The sequence below is a fragment of the Alligator mississippiensis genome, chromosome 2 (assembly GCF_030867095.1).
Source record: "Alligator mississippiensis isolate rAllMis1 chromosome 2, rAllMis1, whole genome shotgun sequence".
Lineage (NCBI taxonomy): Eukaryota > Metazoa > Chordata > Crocodylia > Alligatoridae > Alligator > Alligator mississippiensis.
The window spans coordinates 238,656,433-238,680,497 of record NC_081825.1 but is presented as its reverse complement, the minus strand read 5'-3'; the positions used below and the strand labels follow the sequence as shown (position 1 = coordinate 238,680,497).

At 43.1% G+C, this 24,065-nt stretch overlaps 1 protein-coding gene across 1 annotated transcript in view; it reads right to left on the bottom strand.

Moving 5' to 3' along the window:
- Positions 1-1,138: 1,138 nt before the first annotated feature.
- Positions 1,139-24,065, bottom strand: part of SPTBN5 (spectrin beta, non-erythrocytic 5) — a 165,240-nt gene continuing 142,313 nt past the window's right edge. The window contains exons 60-71 of the mRNA XM_019496605.2: positions 23,278-23,495; positions 21,540-21,729; positions 20,192-20,368; positions 17,511-17,615; positions 15,820-16,392; positions 12,341-12,412; positions 12,009-12,095; positions 11,399-11,490; positions 11,079-11,164; positions 9,343-9,460; positions 7,082-7,209; positions 1,139-2,701 (exon numbers count right to left, since the gene is read on the bottom strand). Of these exons, the coding sequence (XP_019352150.1) occupies positions 2,556-2,701; positions 7,082-7,209; positions 9,343-9,460; positions 11,079-11,164; positions 11,399-11,490; positions 12,009-12,095; positions 12,341-12,412; positions 15,820-16,392; positions 17,511-17,615; positions 20,192-20,368; positions 21,540-21,729; positions 23,278-23,495 (1,992 nt within the window). The 3' untranslated portion in view covers positions 1,139-2,555. The remainder of the gene's footprint in view (positions 2,702-7,081; positions 7,210-9,342; positions 9,461-11,078; positions 11,165-11,398; positions 11,491-12,008; positions 12,096-12,340; positions 12,413-15,819; positions 16,393-17,510; positions 17,616-20,191; positions 20,369-21,539; positions 21,730-23,277; positions 23,496-24,065) is intronic.

Sequence of the window (24,065 nt, the reverse complement as noted above, 5' to 3'; positions counted from 1 at the left end):
TGTCTGCAACTATAACTAATAATAACTAAATATAATCTCTTCTTCTTTTATGAGTGTCTGACTTCTGTGTTGTAATAATATCTGGCTTCTTCTATGATGTATGTGTGTGTAATGTATGTGCTCCCCTGCACAGTGATGGATCACACTGCCAGGGAAAAAACAGCTTAATTTTTTTAAAGTGTTGGAAAAAAACCCAACCAAGAACAATTATAAATTGAAAGAAATGGATTGGATAGGGGTAAGTAGAGAGATTCTAGTTAGTAAGCTATATCCAATCCTGTCCAAGAACAGAAAGTAGCAGGGGACTGACTAGATAGGAAGCCAAGCCAGTCCAGTACCTTTCAGATATTGTTGCTCAGGCAGAAACATCTCACAAAAAGCACAGAAAGGCATCGGACAGAGGCTTATATGCTGTTTCTATGTTCCTCCCCCAGAGCACTGTGATAGGAAGGGGACTCAGGGGAAGATCGCAGTCACTGGCCAGCTAGAGATGTCAGTCTTTCCCCCCCCCGCTCCCCTCCCCTCTTCTCAGTTTCTGTTCCCCTGAAAGACTGCCGCCTTAATCTCCAAATCATTTCTGAATCGATTCGGAGCCTCCAAATTGATTCATAGGGGTTTTTTTCTTTTCCAAATTTGATTTAGATTTGGTGATTCGGTCTCCAACTCAGGCCAAATCTTCTCCAAATCGAATTGTGGACTGAAGCTTCACATACGCCTACTGTGCAGTAGTATCTGGCTACTGTGCAGTCAGTGACTCATATAGATGCGGCCACAGAAGTCTAAACAGCGTTTGTGAATTCCACTCTCAGAACTGGGCTCCTAGGATTTAGGTGCAGGAATGCTTCTTAAGACTCTCTGTGACCTTGACGTAAACTGCCTTTTGCTTATGGATATGTCCTCTGAAAGCATCTTTCATAAACATGTTCCCACTTTACATACTGTCATTCCAACTTTACATTCTGTAGCTAGTTTTTTGCACTCTAATCATAAACATTTTGTTCAGGTTTATGATAGAATCTTAAGGTTATGGACCTTATCATCCCTTGAGATGCAAGTCTTTTCCAATAGTTAACAATGGACAGGATAGAAACAGTTTTGTAATGTCTATTAAGAATTTAGACAACTGAAAGATACCCCATGAGTTTACAACTGGTTGATTTTATTTAAATATAACTGTGGCATTCATTTTGCATTAAACTTTATATTAAAGGATTAACAAGAAGTTTAAAGTCAATTGACTTAAAAAACCTCTGAGATTTTAAATTAGAAAACATTTTAAAGTTATTAACAATGAGGATGAGAGAGCACTTCCACAGGTTTTATCACCAAAGCGCATAGCACAAGTGCTTATAACTTAGAAGTATTAACATTCTTGTTAGAGATGCAACAGTGCTGTATTTAGCTCAAAGTGACATTTGCATTTTCCTTACATTTACTTTCCCTTTTAAGGGCTTTCATCCCACAGTGGTAAGTACCATATGATGATATGAAATACTAACATATATATCTTCCCCTGCTTATGGCCTGTTTGCCCTATATAAATGGGTGAATGCATCTCCTCTGAAACAGCATCAGAGACTCTCATTGAGAAGTTTTAACTTTACCCGATAAGTTTTGCAGGCATCCCTTCCTGCAAGCATGCACCACTTTCACTGATGCCTTCCATTTTAGTTTAAAAGTTACCTCCTATGTTTCAAATCAGTCTGACACCTCCTCATTTTTATTGTTGAAAAATTATTTATATCAGAAACTAAGGATCATGAAAATACAGAAAAAAAACCTGTTTATACCATAATTATTAACTCCTATGGCATTTGAGGTGCTTATATTTGGCAGGCTGATGGAAATCTCTGTAAGAATCGACAACACTTGGAAGTTCACTTCTGTTAGGAAAGAACCTTCCCTTTTTCCTTTTCATTTCACCTGTTCCCGGTATGGACAGCTAGAATTGTATCTGCCTATCTTCTGATTTTGCAGGGTCTCACACTGAAGACAAAGCTTATGCATTTGAGCTAGCATACTAAGACACAACTTCACAAGCTACAACCTGCTTTACAACATTAGAACTTAATGGTAAGACAAGACAAATACTTTCAGGGAAATAGTGTAGTAAGCACTGCAGGTTGTCATCTATGAAGACTGGAGATCAAATTGCTGCTTCTATAGTGAAGAGATATGAATTTGGCCATATCCCATGCTGGTCCCTTACAGACATTTATTTTCATCACAAAATCTAATCTGGCATCACTGACCATCACTGGAGACAAGGTATAGATCTCACATTACTTTCTCAAACCAAATACATACAATTTAGAGAAAAGTTGTCTATGGGCCTGGCAGAATCAGATGCATGGATCACCCAAGTTCCCTTTCTTCATATTTTGACTGTTTTCTTCTGAGCATTGTTTCTGATCTGAATACCTGACCACTATCTTCTCCCAATAGATATTTATCTTACTCATAGTCATCTCTGACTTCAAGGCAAAAGGGTGTTGTGAAAAGAAAAAGAATGCCTAATCCAGAATACTGAAGAGCTCTCTTCTATTTTTCTGCTCTTACTTCGATGTAAAAAACTTTTTAAAGACATTCTTTTCTTTCTCTGGCTTCTCTTTCTTCCTGTTGAGCTCTGGATCCAATTGCATTGAGGCTGAGTGACTCAATGAGCTCTTTTTCTTCATGATATGGTCTTCACACTTGGATCCTGAAAGAGAAGTTGTGATGCATTATTTTTCTATTGGGAAGGGGAACACCAGAATTCTGAGCAGGGGCTCAGCTTCACACAAGGGTTCAATGAAACTGAGCAAACCAGTTTCATGGCATTACTGCCAACATCTTTTTAAATCTAAACTCTCCTATGCCTTCCCATTGCTAATAGCTAGTGAAAATTATGATGTATAAGCTTGAAGTTCAGAGGGCTAAGAACCTGTTTAACAGACAACAAGGGAAAGTAATATAATATGTATACTATCCTCCTAAGTCTGAGAAGCTTCTTCATGAGATATAGCTCACTGCTGAACCTAAATGGAGCAAAATTCTAGGCCTGTGCAAATAGGGAAGTAATTCAATTTGGATTCATCTGATTCAGAGGACAGTGATTTTATTTGGGGATTTGAATCACTGTCCCCATTTGATTCGGCCGAATCGGCTTCGAAAGATTCGGTGTGATTCGGAGATTTGGATTGGCCGGGGAGAGGCAAGCACAGCTGGGTGGCTGCAGGTTCTCCCATGGCTCCTCTGGCTGTGCCTGCCTCTCCTGGGTCATGGGGAACTGCAGGAGAAGCCCCCATAGCTGCCTTGCCCGGCCCCATCCCATGCTTGGCCCAGCCTCCTGCAACTTAAAAAGCCCCATACTCACTGGCTGCAGGAATGGTAATTGGGGGCACTGGTGGCAAGGCACCCCCATGCAGCATGGGGAAGTGGGGGGCACCAAGGATCACTGCCCCCTCTTGGCACCCGCATAGCAGCTGCCCCATGGCACAGCTGCAGCATGGCTCAGCAGGGTGCTGCGCGCTGTCTGGAAGCTGGGGTCACTGTGGCTGAGTGGTGCTGGGGTCCAGCTTACTGCTGGAGCTGCCCCAGTTCCTGGGGGAATTGAACCGGGAGCTGAGAAATTGCATGTGGAGCTGGGAAATTGAACCGGTTCAATTTCCCAACTCCCTGTTCCATTCCCCAACCCCCAGCTCAATTTCCCAGCTCCCTGTTTGATCCACCTGGGAGCTGGGGCAGCTCCACATGTCAGCCAGAGCCTAGCACCACTCAGCCACAGTGGCCCATTCCCAGACAGTGTGCAGTGCCCTGCTGAGCTGTGCTGTACCCATGCCATGGGCCAGTTGTCACGTGGGTGCCAGGTGGGGGGGGGGGGGCAAACCCCACTGCCCCACACTGCACAGGGGGGCTCAGCCACCAGTGCCCAGAGGCCCCAATCACTGCTTCTGCAGTCAGTGAGTAGGGGCTTTTTTTTTTTTTTTTTTAAGTGACAGGAGGCTGGGCCAGGTGGGGCAGCCATGGGGGGCTTCTCCCACATCTCCTCCCACTGTGCCTGTCTCTGCCCCAGCGTGGGGAGCTGCGGGGGCTATGCCCTGCTGCTGCTTGCCCAGTCGGTGTGGGAGGAGGGTGGGTGTGATGCAGGTATGGCTCGCTGTGGATGGCAGCAGGGCATAGCCCCCACTCCCAGCGCTGCCATGCCCACATCAGCGCTGGGAGCAGGGGCTCTGCCCTGCTGCCGTTTGTCAGCTGGTGCAGGGAGTGTGGGATGTGGGTGTGGCAGTGCTGGGAGTGGGGGCTATGCTCTGCTGCTGCTTGCCCCATTCTGCCTGGAACAAGCTGCACATGCATCCCGCCTTGGCTAGGCAAGCAGCAGCAGGGCATAGCCCCCGCTCCCAGTGCTGCTGCACCTGCATCCCGTACCTCCCCTGCCTCTCTCCCCAAGTGACACTGCCCACCATCCTGGCGGGGCAGCTTGTCCCAGCCCCAGCTCCAGCAACAATCCCTCCCTCCCCAACACCCCTTCCCTCCCCACTCCCTCATCCCTAACAGGCTTACCAGCTGGAAGCAGCTGTCAGCTGCCTGTTTAGTCTATGGCCAAATCTCTGAATCAGCTGAATCTTTTTCCAACGTTTTTCCTAATTGATTTGGATGCTTCAAATAGATTCGGAGCATTTACTTGGTCTCCCAATTTGATTTGGATTCGGAGATTCCTAATCAGGCCAAATCTCCTCTAAATCAAATCAGCTACCGAAGCTTTGTACAGCCCTACAACATTTCCAAAGGCAAAACTCAAGCTTGTGCCATTAGCAGAGGCAGCAGTACTTTTTACTTCTATTAACCATGCCCCAGAAGAGAAAGACTTCCCTGTGTAGCACCATCCGCTCTAAAGTGAATTGCATGCTTTTTAAGGCATTGATGCAGTACCACATGGCAGCTTTGCTGAAGCAATGTGGAACACATGACAAAAATCAGTAATTTACACATCTGGCAAACTTTTCAGCTGTAGAAATTTAAGAACTGTGAGAAAAGTCAATGCTATAATGAGAACAAGGGACTTAATGCAGATAGAGATGTCTATTCCAACTCTCATCCTTCAAATCCTAATATGTTTTCTAATCAGTCCAGTTTTCCATTAGACTTTTGTTAATGTACATTCAACCTTGTTTCTTAATTTTTTAAGGGAGAGTGAAGACACCTGGATTGTATTCCTGAGCTCCTGCTCTTCCCCAGTTTTTACAATGATAGCCAATGATTGATTAATGATGGCTCAAGATACCACTAAATATGACTGGTGAGGCCAAAATTGAATATATGTAGTTATGAGGATAATCTGCTTTACAGAGTACTGGAACAGCTATAATATAAAATAGGATTTTAATATGTAAAAATTAAAGACTGCAGAGACCCTGTAAATGTTGCTCATATTGATACATCCATGGATCTATCTGTAATTATTATACGGAGACCTCTGAGTAGGAGACATCTCCTTCCCTTGGGTTCATTTGTTATGTCAGTTTAAAATTTCAAGTCCTGATAATCAGTCCCTACAAAATTATTTGCAGTTGGATGTAATTCATTTACAAATGTTATCTGCCCTACTCAATTAGTACTATCAATTAACTTTGTTCTTTCCCCAGCTATATAAGCATCTTCTGTTTGACTCAGAGTTTCTGTCGGTCCTTTATTAGGGCAAGGAAGACCTCTGTAATAGCTGCAGGAGTGGGGAAGAGTGTTAGGTAGCAGGGCCAGGGATAGAGTCACTGGGTTACAAACTATGGCGCAGGTAGGCAGTCTTTTCCAGCTGTGGCCTGGCATGACTCGCCCTGGATCAGAGGCAGGCAGGTGGCTTTTGCCCCCACTTGGGCATGAGGAGAGCACCTGCTGCTGGTCTGTGCTGAAGCATGGGGTGAGTGCCTGTTACTGAAGCCCCCTGCCAACAAAGGCCCACATCTGTGGGCCTGATCCAATGGATCTGGCCCATGGGTTGTAGGTTGCCAAGCCCTGCTTTAAGGAATAATACGGGTAGGTCCTCATTCATGTTTAGAGTACAGAAGGACCTCATAGCATTATATTAGTGTTTCATCTATTACTGAAGTACAACCATCTTTCCTGAGGAAACACAGCAACCTTGAGCTAGGTGCCTAAGTGAAACCGTGATTCACAGCTGAATCTGAGGTGCCTAAGCTGCCTCTTCATGTGACTTTCTAAAACAAGGGTGGCCAAACTTTAGCACACATCACAAGGGACATGGGCAACCTCTGTGCATCCCACATAGCAGATCAGGCAGGAGACAGGCAGCACTGATAGGGCAGGAAGCAAAAAATAGAGTAGTCGACTAGACAGGGGAAACAGATTGGAGTGGCACTCAGGGAGGGTTCAGGATAATTTGGGGCATGCTTCCCAAAAAATCTGGCCCCCACTGAGTTAAACCAGGGTGTCCAACTGGCATCCTGCAGGCCACATGCATTAGTTTGTAGCTCTTGGGCTCCAACCTAGCCCCCACTCTCCCCCATTGCTTCAGCTGCAGTAGCAGCTGGGGGCTCTGGGCTCCCCCGCCCTTCTTTGGCTTCTGTTCCATGACCCTGCTCTGCAGGCTTTTCCATGGGACAGAGCAGCCTGGAAAAACCTGCAGTGATGGGGGAGCCTGGACAGTCTTGATTTGAATAACGCACAGTAATAAGACACAAAAGTTAAGTGTCACTTAATCTTTCTGTGCCTCAGTTTCCCTTTTGTGCCATGGAGATACTACCACCTTTTCCTCTCTATCCATTTATCCTTGTATTTCGTCCTAATAATTTAGTCCTAATAATCAGAAAAGTACAGCAGGAGTAAACAGAGAACACCAGCAGATTTATAATTTGTAAAAAATACAATAAGCAACTAAAATGTGTTTCTGGGAAGGGGATTAAATCAAAATGTACCAAGAAATTCCCAGAGAAAGTGAAAAAAAAAAGTGTTGGATTGAGAGATAATGCAGAAGGACATGGCATGAGTACTGTGGCACATGTCATTGTATTCCTCCTATATTTTTAAGCATTGTTTTCTCAAGTTAAGGACTTTCTTTTGCATGCAAATGGAAGCAATTCTTTATTACCAGCATCTGTTGGATAATAGGTGGAGTTGGAGGTTTGCATTGTTATAAACCCTTGGGTATCTCTCTCCAGATCTCTGTGAGTGTCTGTGGATGCTTTCTCTGGTTTGACTTTGAAGGAAGGAGTTCTCCTGTCAACATACAGCAACACCAAAAATACTGACAGTCAGGCATGAAATAAGTTGTTTCATTCAAGTATGCTGTAAGAAGTCAATCTTGCATCTAGCTCAACAGCAAAATAACTACTAGTTGGAGCCAGAGAAGAGAATAAAGACATATGCATTAACATGGACAGAATGTAACATAGAACAGCAATAACTTTGCAGAATGCTACCCATCCCATTATGTTGGGTTTGATACTTTATTTCAAATTAAATTTCAGCAATAGTTCATTATCATCACTCATCATAGCAAACACACAAACAGATTTTGTGATTGGATGGGAAGCATCATCACCTGAGCAATATCATATTACCAGGTTTGGAGTGTGCCTGTAGGAACAGTGGGCAGAGTTTAAATTTCAGCAGCAGCCTCAAGAGCATCATGGCGTCAATGTAGATTATGCATAGTACTTAAGAAAGATTTGTACAGCCAGGACATTTGGTATATTCTGATACCCCTAGGAAATTTTTGTCATCCTCTGGTAAAATTCAGTGAAATCTCCCCAAATTACAGTTTGGCAGTTCTAATCCCATTAACAGGCATGAGTTTGTGAATCATCCCACAAAACACAGAGTTGGACGGGACAATCACCCTGGTCTTTTCTGGCTTCCACTCCATGACACAATAGAGAATTCTAGAATCCTATTTATTTCAGGGGTCTCTGGCTGATGGACCCTTTCAGAGTTGTCCGACTAGTGGCCTGTGGGCTGTATGCAAACCATGAAGGGTCAAATCTGTGGCTCTGGGCTCCCATCTAGCCATTGCTCCCCTGATCACTCCTGCTTCAGCTGGAGTCTGCCAGCTTCTCCTCCCTCCTCTAAGCTTTCCTGTGCCTGCTCTGGGGGACAGGGCAGGGGTACAATGGTGCAGTTTGAGTGTCAGGGGAGTCTGCAGGTGGAGAGCTGAGGGGGGCCATGCATTTGGTGCAGTGGAGGAGGGGAGCCACCAGGGGTGACTGGTGCCTCCTGAGTTGGGGGAGGGGGCACAATTTGTGGGTGGGCCAAAAGCCTCACATCCAGTCCTATATTTCTGTGCCATGGCTTAGTGCCCCCCCCACGCCGCCAGCCCATGTGGCAAAAATACTGCCTCAGCCTGAGTGGTGCCGAGTCAGGGGCAAGCTCGGGGGGGGGGGGGGGGGATGTGGCCCCCCTGCCAGTCACTTGTGAGAGCCACACATGTTCAGAGTACAGCAGGGAAGAGCCCATGGCTTGTTCTAGTTCAGCTCTTGCTGGAGGCCACACACTGGGTGGGCAGCACCAACAGCTTAGCAGTTGGACAGACCTGGACTAGACAAGTAGGGGTTACGTTTTCACCTCATAACTTGTAGGTAGGGACCTACCGAAGTCATGCTGGAAGTGGGGTGTGCTGTAGCTCCTTTAATCTTGCAGGTTCCCCCACGAGCCCCCCTGCCCATTGGTGGAGGGGCCCCATGTGTGGCTAGCTCCTGATCAGCAGGGAGGTGAAACATGTGGTTTTAAATATGGCACCGTTTTTGCCTCCCACTACTGATTGGCTGAGGGGTCCCAGATGGCTCTGCTGTTTGCTGCTGACTGGCAGGGAGGCAAAAACAGCTCTATGTTTAAAACTGCAGTTTTAGCTTCCCTGATGATTAGGAGGCAGCAGCCGGGGGGGGGGGGGAGGGGGAGCATGCATGATTAAAGAAGCCACTGCACACCCTACTTCCACTATGAATTCAACAGGACCCTATTTGTAGGATTTCTAAGCACTTCACACGAAGAAGAAATGCCCTTACATCATGGACCAAATTTTACAGCAAGAACATTGGTAGCATGTGCCAATTCTACTCCTGGAGTCCCAGATTCACTCTTGAGTATAGGAAGTAGCCACCGTGATCTCAGTTTTAGTCTTATGGGTAATGAGCTATGACTGAATGACCTTGTTAAGTCCAGAGGTTGAAAATCGGCCTTAGCATGTCATCATTGTCCAAAATGAACTGAAACTGAGAAGATCCTGCACAGAATAGCTCTTGATGCTGCATTGTGTTGGAATGTTGAAAAAAGAGCTGAACTTTGTAATTCTTCTGGCATCCTCTTGTAAGACAGACCATCTACACATGAATGACATTGGATCAGCCCCCTTACCTGACCAGTAAGCCTGTGCTTAATTTTTCAGCAGGAACTTCATCTGGAAAGACCCTGGGTTTTATTTGAGGCCCCGCCATATTTGCAGTCACTTTAGGATCCTGGCTGTTGCTGTGACCTGTAGGGTCAAAGCAAATGCATGAAAAACTTCAGAATCAGAAACAGAAGCAGGGTATGACACTGCTAGGACCACTGCAGTTTTTTAAAACTAGGGTATCTCTGCATTCCTGCCCCCATTTTGTTCTGCAAGTGCTTACGGAAGTTTCCATAATTGAGACTGGACCATACACAAAGTGGACAATCAAGAGCTAAAACCTCTGTCTATAAAAAGGATGGAAAAATGTAAGTAGCTACAGAGCAACTCTTCTCAGGCCATAGGCGACGTGTAGGAGAAGCACAGGGGAGCACATGCTCACCCCGACAGCGAGCACTGGTGCCCCCCCGACAGCAAGCACTCCAGCTGCTAGGGGGGCACAGAGAGTGCTTGTGCCCCCTCTGAAATTGGCTCTGCTGGCTGGCACTTCCACTGCTGCTGTGCTGCTGGACCCCCTCCCCCCCCAGTTGCTGGCTGGCTGCTGGGGGACCCCCCCCCCAGTTGTGCCCTGCTGGTCCCCCCCCCAGACTTGGGAGGCACCAGTCACTCATGCCTCAGGCAGTAGGATGCTAGCCACCTGATTGTAACCGGACTACAACTGAGAGACTGCTTCTAAGTCATCCTGAAGACTTTACTACTATGTCACCATGGCTATGGACAGACATTACACATAAACCAGTTTAAGTGATCAGAAACTGGTTTAAACCTGTAACAGAACAGATATTCAGTGCACATAAAATGGCTGAAACTGGTTTGAGATAAACTTGGTTGAATGTAGTATCAGACTTAACAGATTGAGCTCAAAGTGGTTTATGCAATGTCTGTTCCAGACCCCTTCCTACTTTAAGTTAAACCAGAGTCCTTAAGCATCCCAGCATGTTCTCTGGGCTAGACTGTGCTTTCTGCTACTGGGACAGGGCTGGCCTTGCACCCCTGCTCTCTAGCCTAAGCAGGGACAGGCTGTAGTGAAACACCGACCAGCATGGCCCCGTTAAGGCAAAGTGGGCAGGGAGAGGGTTAATTCTTCCCTCCTTCCCGTCTTCCCCCCACTGCAGCCAGGGTCTGCCTGTTTGCTGGGAAGCAGAGAGGAGGGGGCTGTGGTGGTGGCCAACGGGGCTGGTAGACCCTGGCTGCAAGGCAGAAGAGACGGAGGGAGGAATTAACCCTTCTCCCTGCCACCTTCACCTTAACGGGGCTATGCCGAGGCTCTGTTCTGTGTTGTGGTGGGGACTCTTCCTCCACCACCTCTCCCCAGGATGGCGTGGAGGAGGGAGGGCTCTGTGGAAGTGAAGGGCTGCTCTAGCACCCCCTGAGCCACTGCAGGCATGCGCCTGTATTTCCAGAATGAAAACAGAACATCTATTCCCTTGCAAACTGGTTCAATCTCTGCAGGTTAGACTAACTTGCAATGACTGAATCACTTCAGGCTTGGGTTTTTTGAATGTCTGTCCTTAGCCCATGTGTCAAGCTGTAAAATGCCATGGCATATGCTGTTGTCTAGAGGAGTCAAATGAGACCTCAAACACATTTCAAGGAAAAGCAGCAAAATAGGGATTGCTTTTCAGTTCGTCATCCTTTAGAGCGCTTCTCCCCTTTCCCTTATCATCACTTGCTAAACAAGACAAAATGAATCAGGACCTACTCATATTATTCTTCAGGGCCTGTACCCAGTCCTCCATCAGCTTTTGAGAAGGGGCTGAGAAGTAGAACTCTGAACCATCAATCAGCCTGTGAATAGCAAAGATACAAGGATGGCCATACAATTAGTTTCAGCTTTTACATTATTACTGTTGAGTGGGATAGGAATTGCAACACCTGCAATTCCTACACAGCCAGCACCCTTCATGTGCATCCCACAATATTTGTTTTTGGGCTAGACTTGTATTAGCATGGCTATAAATACATGCAACACTAGAGGGTTTCCATAAAGGTTTTGCTATCACATCTATCCATGTGATTTACCGTAAACTGAAGGTGTTGTTTTTCCTGACGTAGCCAGTCAACTTCTCACACTGGGCACCCTCAACACTGACACTCAAGATTGTGGTTATATTCTGAAGAAGAAAGCAATTACAAATTAATGTTTTAAGCATTCTTTCTTTTAGAATTTAATCTCATACTCACAATGTGAATGTGAGTATACGCTGATACCGTCTCTCTCACTAATCTTAACACAAAGTAGGCTGTAACCTACAAAAACTCATGCCTCTCTGAACAAGTTCAGGGCCACTACTTTCCCCTGCCATCTGACTAGTTCCCCTAGTAGCAAGAACTCTGCAAGATACATCTTTTATACATGATAAAGTACTCATACTTCATTGCGTCTTAAAGGCACATATTAACCCCCAAACATATTTTTCTATCTTAGTTAGAACCTATGCTTATTAGACAGTAAATTTTGATTAACTAATGTATGAAACATAAAAAAAACACCTTTCCTCAATCAACAGCAAAGACAACTGATTTGATTTTTTATGATTATTTTTAAATAAACTGACTGTTTAGAATGGAAATATGAAACAAATTTAAGGCAACTTTGAAGATTACCTGCAAGATCTAAGAAACAAATTACCTGGGCGGCTTGTTTTTCATTATTGTAGAAGTCAAGTGTTTTTCCACTGAGTTTCACATAACATGATTTCCAAGATCTTGATGTTGGCTATGTGAATAAAAATCATGACAATATAATTAATGGCTTTATCTGCAAATAGATTAGTAATATCTCTCCTATCTATGCAGTTTAAGCCATGCCACCCTAGGCTGTACTCAGTCAAAAATCAAACAAAGCCTTTAGTTCTGAATTCCTCTACAGCGACAGTTGACTGACCCAGTCAAGTCCTTTAGCCATTTAGTCAGAAGTCAAAGAAAGGGGGCTGAATAGAAAGTGAGTGTATTTGCTCTTACCAATTTTCTTCCTGGAAGTAGCTGGTCTCTCTTTTCTAGTAACCCCTCCATGCTCTGGTGACCCATGGAAACCTGAAAAAAACCAAAACAAAACACATACACACAAAGGCATTACTATTTGACTATGAGGAAGTCTTCAAAAGTATGTCAGCAATTTCAGAAGCAACCAAAGAATTTGGAAACCTGTGAATCACAAACACAAATGTAGTTTACTACCCAAATGAAAATATTTTGACCTATCCTGAACAATATGATCATGGGATTGCACTTAAGGTTTTTTTTCCAGTCTGCCCATACCATTTCTTGGAGTATAAAAATAATGTAACTATATAATGTGTTTCTGTACGAATCCTAAAAATGAGTCTGAATTCTTCACCAGATAGAGTGAGAATTATCCAGAAGTTGCCTGACCCAAAATCTATGTAAGGATTTTGCTCTGGCATTCTATGGCACAGGAGAACACTAGAGAAATATAAACAGTTTTATGCATTTGGATGCCAACTTGCACATCTACAACTCAAAAACGTTAATTAAATGGTCAAAGTATTTCATAACACTTTCTCAGTAAGTTCTTTTAATACGTCTCCAGGACTTTTTATTATGTATGTGTGGGGAAATAAGCCATTTATATTACTTTAAGAGTGTAAGAAGTGCCATACTAGGTCAGACCAATGGTCCCCCTAGCCCAGTATCATGACTCTGACAGTGGTGGAAGCAGATGCTATAGAGGGAAAGCATTGAACCAGATACATCTTAAGTGATCTATCCCATATTTGAAACCCACCCTAGCCTCCACCATTACTGGTTTAGAGATGCCAGAAGAAAAACTGCCAATCATTCCTTACAATGGCTATTCATAGATCTATCATCCATAAATGTATATAGTCCCTTTATGAACCTGGCAATGCTATTTGCCTCCACCACCACCTGTGGCAATGAGTTCCACAAGTTAAATATGCATTGCATAAAATACTCTCCATATATTCACTTCTAATATTCCCTTCAATTCTTTTTTACTTATGTTTCATATTTTCCCTAGTTCCAGTTACCATAGATCATAAATTTTATAATCGAATTTAACTAGTTTAAGTACCTCTCTTAGTACTAAAGAATTAGCATTGTCAATACCTCCCTTGTATGCAAATCCCTCTGTTGCTCATCTCAGTTGCCATATTTTTGTTATCTCTGCATTCTGTTAACCTATTTCTACATTTATAATAAGGCAATAAACCAGTGGATACTATATTTTAAGTATAATGTAAACAGTGTTTTGTTATGGCTCTACAAAGTAATCCTGGAATTCAATACGTCTCTTAATACAACTAAAGCTAACATTTTATTATTTTTTTCTTGATGCTGTTCCAAAAAAAGTCCTTTCTTGATATTATTTGGCAATATAACTTTATGTAACAGTCAGAAGTGGGTGTTGGACTATACAGATATTGATAACAGAGAAAAAAAGAAGCAGTATATTATAAGGGGTTCAGGTAATGATGCTTGTACAATCAGGGCTGCCCAACATCTTCTATGATAACCTATTTTAATTTACTTACAGCTTTTCCAATTTCCAATTGCTAATCGTTCCAATTGAAATTTTCCATATTGTGCTTATGCTTCAAACTCATTTTTGGGGGGAAAAAAACCAAACTGGCTGAGCTGTGTTTCAAAACTATGTATGTGAAAAAAAAAACATATGTCCCTGTTAATGTTAACAAAGACTGGCAAAAGGAGTCAGGAAAGAGACTTGGACTAGGAGAAGAAGCCTTGTGGGTGTGGGAAGAGTGAAAATAGGAGTGGGATGAGGAGCTAAATGAATGGAGTGGTAGGTAGGCTAATTTTGGGAGACTGGGATGAAAATAAAACTCAGTGTATACTCGAAGGGGACTGGGGTGGGGCGACACATAGAGAAGCAACCCTGTGACCTCTAGAATGCACTCGCCTGAGAACCTTGAACACAAACCAGCATTCCTGAATCTCATAATTCTGCTGTCAGCAAATAGATCTACAGCTCACTGGGAAAAGGTGTGCCGCATCTCAATAAAAAAAAAAAAAGCATGGAATTATGTAATCAAAGTTATATACACAAGAGGGCTAAATAAAGCTTTCACAGTCCAATTTTCCTCCACTTGGAAAATGCTGATTTGACAAAATCAGAATGCTCTTAAAGAACACCTTGGTTTTGTTAAAAAAAATATGGGAATTAATTAAAATGTTTGTTTTAAATTTAATTATATCTTCTAAAATTGAAACAATAAGGTTCAGATAAAATATATGTCAGATGTTTTTTCTCATGAGATGTTGACTTTTTTATTCTGTTTTGGAATGAAATGAAAAATGTAAACCTCAGAAATTCTCAGGAGATGGAAATTCCTTTATTTTTTCAGCTAGCTATTCATCTGCCCTTTCTTATGTATGTGTTTGACTTAGCAAACACACCACATTTATTTTTATATATAAAGCACATAGAAATGTTTTTAATGGTAAAGGTTAGCATTGGCTGCACAATTAAATCACTTCTTTTCATATATCAGCTTCCTTCTAATCTTACACAAAGGCCCTCAATACATATGTATACAAATCAAGTAATTGCAAGAAAACCTACAAGGTATACAAAGTATGAGATCAGACACGACACATTATTTGTGCAAGTGAATCAGAGATTTAGTGGATGCAATTTGTGTCAGTCTAGTTTTTGCATTGAAGGTTTTTGCAGACAAAGGTTTGGCTCTATGAGTGAATATCTTCATTTTTCATTTGAGACAGTCATATTTTAATGTTATTTTTTTCAGTAAAGTCAGGCATGATATATGACAAGATACAAGAAAAGATTTTCTAGGATATTAATTCCGCTGAAATCTTACTGGAAGAAATTTAATCTAAGAATCTCACCATAGGAATGAGATATCTTGCCAAGAATATGTAAATATATGAGGCAGAGCAACTGCTTCCTGGCCCTAGGGAAATAAGTTTTTATGAGTGATATGCTTATTTTAAAGGGAGGGAATAATACTTTCTTGCGTGTTAGTAAACAGCAATTTCCATCAGAATGAACTATTTATAAAGGCTGCTAAAGCTTCTGGTACATATTGCTTCATATGGATACCTTTCCAGATAATTTAGCAAGTATGTAAAGGGCCATTTGGTGTTTCTTGCTTTTTAGATCTGTGGGGGAGCTATTGGAAACTTTGGGTATGTGATTGATCTTTATAGTCTTTTCATATTTATTTTTTCCACATAATATGCATCTGGGTATTACACCCATTGTGCTGGCTCAGCAGCGGTGTAACAACACAGCTGGGCACCCAGGGCAGCTGCCACACACAGAGGTAGTGGTGACTTCTGGTTGCCACCATTGCTTCTGGTGTGATTGTTTGGCTGATAGCTCTGTTTTTCCACTCTTCCCTCCACCCAAAGTTGGTGCCTGGGGCAACTGCCCATGTCACCCCACCCAGGTTACACCACTAATGCTCAGAACTTACCGAGAAGTCATTCGCTGAGCTCTCAAAGGAGAAAATGGACTGTGGTAAATTTGGAGACCTCTGGCCAGGACCAGGTGAAGTCATGGCTACCTTTGTTTCTAGGTCAAATTGGGAACCGTTTCCAACATGTTTTTTATGGTCTGATAAGAGGTCAGTGAAACTGCTGGTAGATAAAAAAGAAGGCTTCTGAGAAACAGGGCTTCCTGAAGTCACAGCATGTGGACCCATTGGCTTTGATGGAGATGGAAAACTAGTCTCTCTGGGCCTTCTCTCAGCTTCCGTCTCTCCATTAGTGCTGCTCACCATCAATGGGACTTCTCCATAACTGAATTTCTTAAATGTGTCTGGAGATGTTTGGACTGGGGAGAAAATAGTTTCCAGGGGGCTCCTCAAGGCAAGACTAGGAGAGGACTTGGATGGCAATGGTTGGGTGCTCTTTATCTCTATTAGTCTTGAGGATGGGAACTTTCTGTCTGAGGGCTTTCTTTTTAGAGAGGGGATCCGAATGAGTTTTCCCTTTTCCTTTTGATCATTTTCCTCAGTGCCAGTCTGTTGGAGGAGCTTCATTTCCCTCTGCAAGACAGAAAGATGATATCGTGTGAAATAATCTGTGTACCTGTGTATGCGCATGCACGCGCGCACACACACACACACACACTTTATTTTAAATACAGGATCAGCTTTGGAAATGTATCTTTAATATCTTACTAAAAATTGCAGCAAATCTTTCATAAACAGGAGGGCAGTGGCATTAGTATCACCAGTGGAAAATTTCATAGGAACCATAAACATGGAAGTCAGTGAATCTCTGGTAAGTGATTATTAGCTCTTGCTTAATAGTTAGACTCAGCATTTTCGATGCAGAATTCCCATGTGGTACTAGAGTGTGGCTTGGCTTCTTCAAATTTGTTACATAAACAATATACATTTGGAACAGTTTTCATGAGATTCTCTAGAAAAGAGGATTCAGTTACCTCACTTAGCAAATGCTGTCTCTTCTAATCTGAGCAGGACAATGCAACAGCAGACACAAGTAAACTAATTCTCAGCCCTGTGTGTGAAACTACACGAACTATGCTTTGTTGAATCTCTTACACCATGGTGATTGCAAAAAATAGGGAGGAAAGATCTTGGGGAAACCAAAAGAAAACATTTTGCTTAAAGCTCTGTAGCAAGGTTACTTTATATAGTGTCAGACCGTACTTCTGTCCCATTTCCCCCTTAATTTTAGCTATCTATTAGCTTCTGTCACTGTTAGATTGCTGCAATTTTTAGCCCTTCAGATAAGACTCCAAATCACCCCTTTCATGGCAATCAAGTCTCACCATGCTCCCTTTACTAGTGGCAGTCACTGGATTCCTTCGCAGTGTATCTGCATAAGAGGGACTCAAACCCACCATGTCCTAGGGGTTTTCAGGACAAGGGACTCTAAACAACTGGACTATCTGCTTCCCCTCTGCTCCCTCCCCTCACAGTCCTCCTTGCTGCTCTTGGTAGAGCTTTATCTCCCAAATCTGCCCATGCTGGAGTCTTCTTCAGTCTACCTGGCAACTTCTGATCCACAGTCTATTCCTGATTTTCCTAGCAGGCCTGTTTCCAGTCATTAGGTTGAGTCCCCAACCTCCTTACAGGGGCAACTTTGTGACAAGCCCCTATATCATTTATAGTTTCATCAACCTTCTTCACCTCACCTTTGTCTTCCTGTTCAGCTGGGCAAATTTCTCTTCTTGAGCTGCAAGCATCTTCTCAAAGTCTTGGTGTTTCTTCAGTAGCTCCTCAACTTCAGGCACAGAACCCTAAGTCGAAAAATCAACAATAGATGCAGGAATCCAGTTAGACAAGTAAATGGAACACTAAAGCTGAGATTTTCAGTCAACTAGCCTACTTAGTCAAATAACTTCCTTTGAAGTTAATAGGAGTTAGGTGTCTACATACCCTGGTTGACCTTGAAAATGTCCTACTCTTTTAAAAATATGATCTATGGTTCATGGCCTAAATGAGGTACCTAAAGACATGGGATCCATTGACAAAATTTCTAACTCCACCACCAGTGCTTTAGTCAGCCATCAGCATCCATACTATAATCCACCTTAATGGCCACCATGGAAAGTAGCATTGTTGGCCATAGAGGGGCATTAGATTTGTAACAGTACATATGTCCTTTGTAGTGCTACAAACAGTGAGTGTACTTGCATTCAAGCTGTTTGTGGCATTACAAAGAGGGTGACTGTGGTGCCCCTTTCAAAATAGTACTTCTTTCAAAAAGGAAGTTCTTAGGATGGCAATATATTGTAAAACTGCATGTAGTGCTTCTACAGTTACAACTAGCACTACAGGGGTCTCTATTAACCCCAGTACCCCTCAGTGCTCTGCTCTCCCTTCCTCCTCCAAGGGCTCTGTGATGGCCCAGCCAGCAGTGAGATGGCAGAGAACCCTGCTGGGACCCTACTACCCCGACCAACACTTCATCAGCCCATTCAGAAGTTGGCTGCTGGTCTGTTGGCCACAGTGGGCAAGCAGAGCAGGCAGGGGTGGTTCTTTTGCAGCTGCCACAGTCAGCAGAGGTGAGCCAGCACTTGCAGGGGCTAGTGAAATGGCAGTGGCCACCAATACAGGTCTCTGCTGCTGTGACAGCTGCACAGCTGTGTGGATCTACCAAACAGCTGATTGGCCACTGATCCAACTGTTCAGTGAAGCAGGGAGGTATGGGAAGGGTTAGGTTTAGGGAAGAGCCAGGGTTCTAGCAAGGGTTAGGGCAAGAGACCAGCAGCTGATTGCCGACAGCTTCTCAGCAGGAGAGAGAGAGAGAGCAGTGATCTGGCTCCCATGGGGATGAGGGATCAAGGAGTAGCTCCCTGTTTTTCCCTGGCTTTGGAGGAGAATTTGTAGCACTTCAGCCATAAGGCTGGAATTCCTGTATGACCTCATAGTGCTATATTTTTGTAGTGCCTACAAATGACTGCCAGTTCATACCTTTTCAGGGCTGGGTGATATTTTGCAAGCCTCTTTAGTAGCTTGATAAAACTGTAGTTGTTGCAACACTTTGTCCCTCTCTTCTTCTCTATGGTATACAATTGACTTAGTAGCAGTACTACTATGACTGCAATATGGTATTGATATTTTTCTGTGGTATTGTGGTTTCTGTACTGTAACCACTGGTATCTAAATTAAATATTTGAAGCACAGAGAGAAGTGACAATTTTTGTCTTATTTGGCCCCTGAAACTGCTCTACAGCCATGACCGAACACAAGTATATAGCTTCAGAGTGCTTTAAAAGGGCCCAATCCTGCAACAATCTAAACCCCCGTTACATGAGGGTTCAAATGAAGGTGCTCAGAAGTGGAACACCTTCATTAACTTGCGTCTGCATGTGCTGGGAGCAGGGCTGGACTGACACAGCCCTGCCCTGCTCTTGGTGCTGTTTTCAGAGTGGGGGGATGGGAACGGAGGGAACTCATTCTGCGGGTTGTCCAGCCGGCACTGGAAGGTGGTGCGAGTGGATTGGAGCCCCTCTCAAAGAGGGGGGCTCCAATCCACACTCCAGTGCAGGCTGGAGAAAACCCAGAATCGACCTCCCTCCCCTGCCTTTTGCCCCTCCCACCCCAAGACAGAACAGGGGGCCAGTAGCGGGGGGTGGAGTTAGGGGAAAAGGCTGCAGAGACTTAGCCTTTCTCCCTACATTGGCTTCAAATTGAAGCTTGATCCCCCACTCTCCCCACCTAACATCTGTTGGGTCTGGGGGATCTGTCTAAATCATGGTGCTTTCTGTGAAGTGCCATGAGTTAGACTAGCGAGTTGCACTTCTGTCTGTACCCTTGGATCCCAGTTTATGGGAAATCTTGTCCCTTCCCTGGGGACTCTGTAATTCAGTGCATGACTATTGGTCCACCCTTGCAACCATTGTAACATGGTCATCAAAGAGAAAAGGCCGTTGCAGCTGAAGTGAGAATAAGAAATTGTAGACATAGCAACAAAAGCTATCTATTTAAAGTGCCCCGTATCCAAAATTAATAGGATGCGGGATCTTTTTTTCCTTCAAACCAGGTTTTTATCTTGATATGAAGTGTTAAGAATGTTCTTTTGGATATCTGATTAGTCTAAGGAATGAGTAAGAATCCTCTCCAGTCCTCCTTCCTACACTACTCCATAAGCTATTGCCCCTGGCCTAAGTTAACCCCTTTAAAAGGCATAGCACTTGCCTTTCTGGAATCCCAAAGCTGCATTACTCAGTCATTAGTGTTTAGACTGTGATTAAATTAATACAGAATCCCTGAGTAGGCAAAGAGGGAGGGCTGTCTGAGATGGAGCATACTCCAAGTTGTCTGCATATGCAGAGAGGTATTTTAATAGCGTTACACTGTTCCTACTCACCCCATAGCTTGGATCTGAGACAAAGCTCTCCTTGGCAGCCAGCCATGCTTCTGCTTGCTCTAGCTCTCTCCGGAGTAACTGGATCTCCCAGTTTTCCTCATATAGCTTTTTTCTCAGGTCCCAGCTCTCCCTCACCTTCTTCATCAGCTGTGACAGCTCTGACAATTTTTCTTCAATCTAGGAAAGCAACATTTGTAATAAAGGGAGAAAAAATCCAATTAGACTTTTATCTGACAGCCAAGTAACATGTAATCTGACTTTGTGACCCATAATGAGCCCTCCAATTAAGTTTGTGGTGCCAGTTTAATTTAGAAAGGAAGTTTGATTCCTCCTTTTGCCTGGCTGTTTTAATTTAGTCCACATATCCATACCATATCTATGCACATATTCCACATACTGTATGAACAATATTCTGCTACTTATCTTTTCAAGACCACACTTAACTCCAAGAATAGTTTGTAATACTCAAGCAATAAGAATACAAACAAATCCAGCTGCCCACAGTCTGAGAACCCTGAATGTTTTAAGAGCAATGGAAAATGGTTTAGTTTTCTCTACAGCAACAATTTGCAACAGTAATGGGATCTTTCACAGATTCTGAGGATGCTTTCAATCTTGTGATCTCTGGATCTACTTACAGTCTTAAGACAACCTTGGTGCCATTGTAAAGGTCAAAGTCTAAAGTTACATAGATAACAGGATCATAATATTTTTTCACATTAGTTTCTCTCTCCTTCTTTCTTCATACAACTCTAGGTAAACTGCATGTTCTCAGACAAGTTCAAAGACCTCACTCCACTCTGTATTTGTTCTGCATTGTAATACAGTGTATTTAAACAATGAGGTCTAAAGGATATTTTTTGTATGAAATATTTTTCCCATGGTAACATCATATACTTCTCTAGCATAGCAAAAACACAACAAATAACAACATTTAAATCTAGTTATTGTTGAAATAGTATACGTAAGCTTCAGAATTAATTTTGGAGAAAATAGAAACAATTCTAAAAGGTGTTTCACTTGTCCTGGACAATTATTATTTTAAATGTTGTTATTTTGAAAGCTAGAAAACTTGGTCGTCTTCTCTGATTTCTCCTCTTAAAGGACAGACGGTGGGGAGGCTGACTACATGTGCATGTGTAAATATGTGAGAGGGACTCTGAAGATTTACTGAATATTGTACCATGTGCCACACCTTTAGATATGGCACACGGTACTATATCTGGTGTGATCTTGGAGCGATACTATTGGAACTATTGGTACTATTTGTTATCGAGGCACTGGCCCATTAAGCGTGTCTTCTTAGCCGTTTCTGATTTTTAACCTATTTTACCCATTATCAGCATACCTCCATTGACATGAAATGTCCATTCTTCACCAGGTTGTTCCCAGTCTGCTGCATTTCTTCATATTTTAGCCACTGCTTCTCTATTTCACGCTTGTATTCCTCATGGCGCTTAATTAGCAGTTCAGCACCAAGAACTTCATTTGCCAGTTCCTCAGATATTACCAGTGCATACATCTCGTTGGCCCAGACCCTATGGAAATGAGTCAGAAGGAGGTATTGATCACTGACAATTCCTGATGGCACAAGTGGAATGATTCACACACACAGGCATACACAAACTCATATATTTACATTTGATATGGGCACAGATATACAAACCCTTATTTTCACACAAAAGACAAATGTGTGTACTCACTGGTACATACTTACACACTCTCCAGCTTGGTTTCATTTATATGTTCTTGGCTACGTTTCCAGCTTGGTTACATTTATATGTTACACTCTTATGTTTTTATATAGCCACAGCTCACACTACAGTGTGAAAACACAGCCAGATATACACCTGGTATCATGTATAAACACACACTTATGTGACAAATACTTTACACATTTGAATGCTTAAAATAGGAACTCATACAAATACAGGCATTCAAGAGTAAATATTATACACATTCACAGTGCTTTTCTATAAGGGCTACCTACATACATTTATGCTTAAGGTTGACATATTGCCAGGCACAAGAGTACTTAAAACACATGCAAGGCATGCATCCATATAAACATAATTACACAAAAATTCAGGCAAAAGCCCCTGCACCTACAGGGTCAAAACCTCAATTGATGTAAGACAAGGTATGTCCACTGGAGTTTCAGTAGAGCTAAGATTGTTTATATTAGCTGAGGTTCTGCCTTGCAGCTGCGTGAACATGCACATTTTTATATTATATTCATGAATATGCGCATGTATCCATAAAACAATTCAGACTATGTATTAGCAGCAACATGGGATGGACGAGAAAGGCACATGTCCTGGGCACTGTCTAAGGACAGGGACACCAGCAGGCCAGGCAGAATGTGGGAAGGCCTTATGCTGCCATCACATACTTTACTTGTACTTGTCAGGTGCAGGAAGCAGCTGGCACAAGCAGCGTGTGTCATGTAGTACAAGGCACTCCAGGAATCAGTTTTGTAGAGTGTCAGTGAAGTTCATTTCTGCTGGGGAGAGAATTAAACCCACTTTTTGCTGCTGAAATCTGAATTTTTTTTTCCCTTTTGACATGGGCTTCAGCAGCGAAAAAGTGGTGAAGATGTATCCCTGCAGCAGCAAACTCCACTGCCACTCTAGAAAACTACAGTTTCTAGAATATCTTGGAATTCAGGATGCCTGGTTGCTGTTTGCTGCTGTTTCTGCCCCTGGAAACCAGAAGTTAGAAGGGGAGAAGGTAGGCAAAGGATGAGAGAGAACTGCCCTTGGTACATTTCATACTGTCTAGTTTAGTGTGTCTAAAACTTGTTGGTCTGTGACACATTGGCTGGAGCAGTGGTATGGTTTTATCTGCGAGACATAAGTGATATGGCATAGGCTCAAGAAAACCTGACTAGTTTGAATCTAAGTGGGATCCACTCTAGCCATTGCAGCTGAGAAGATGCTTTGTCCTATTATTCAAAGAGACCTGTTAAGCAAGTTAAAGAGAGACTGGGGTAGGAGTGGGAAATGCCAAGTGCCAAATTTAGAAATCCATTAAGGAATACAAGAAATAATGCCTGCTTGTCAAAAGAGAGGGCGCCACACACATACATCAGTTCTCTGCAGTCGTTGAAGTAGACCTGGACCTGTTCTGCCTGGCCCAGCCTCTTCTTCCTCTCCAGGAATTTCCTGTCCAGATTTTCCCAGCACTCATTCACCTCTGTGAGTCTCTCCATAATGTTCTCCTTCACCTGAGGGTACAGATGGCTGAGCTGCCTAGCCTCCCCTCGAATTCGCTCCAATGCTTTCATGATGGCAGCTAGATCTCTCTGGAACACAGAAGAAGACTGATCACAAAACCAAACACAAAGTATAAATTTCAGCTTCAGCCAGCACTGGCATTGGAGGGAAATATTGTCAAGAGCAGTATTCAAAGTCTGTTCAGGATCATGTAGGAACCTTTCATCCCATTGATTTCTTACAGGAAGAAAAACATCTCATTACTTGGGCTTTTTATATGCTCTTAGCTTCCTTCTAGTGCTCTTCTGGGTTCTCCTTCAGAAGGGTTCTTCTGAAGCTTGTTCAGAGCTATTATGAAGTGGTATTTCTGAGACACGAAAAACATCATCTAGCCTTGGGGATTCTCTCTCCAAGGTCTGTGAAAATTGTGTTTCTTGGGTAACAGGTGTCCTTCCTGGGGAGGCTTGGGGAAGAAGTTGTTGGATCAACACAAAATGGTGGGGGCAGGTATGTTGGCCTACGTTGCAAGTCTGTGATATTAGAACTGGTTTTGAAGGAAGAGGAAGAAGCAGAGTGACTAGAAGAAAAGGAGAAACAGGAAAGTTATTGTGCAGCAACTCGCAGCAGAAAATCTGCTTAAAAATTAATCTGTTTTTATT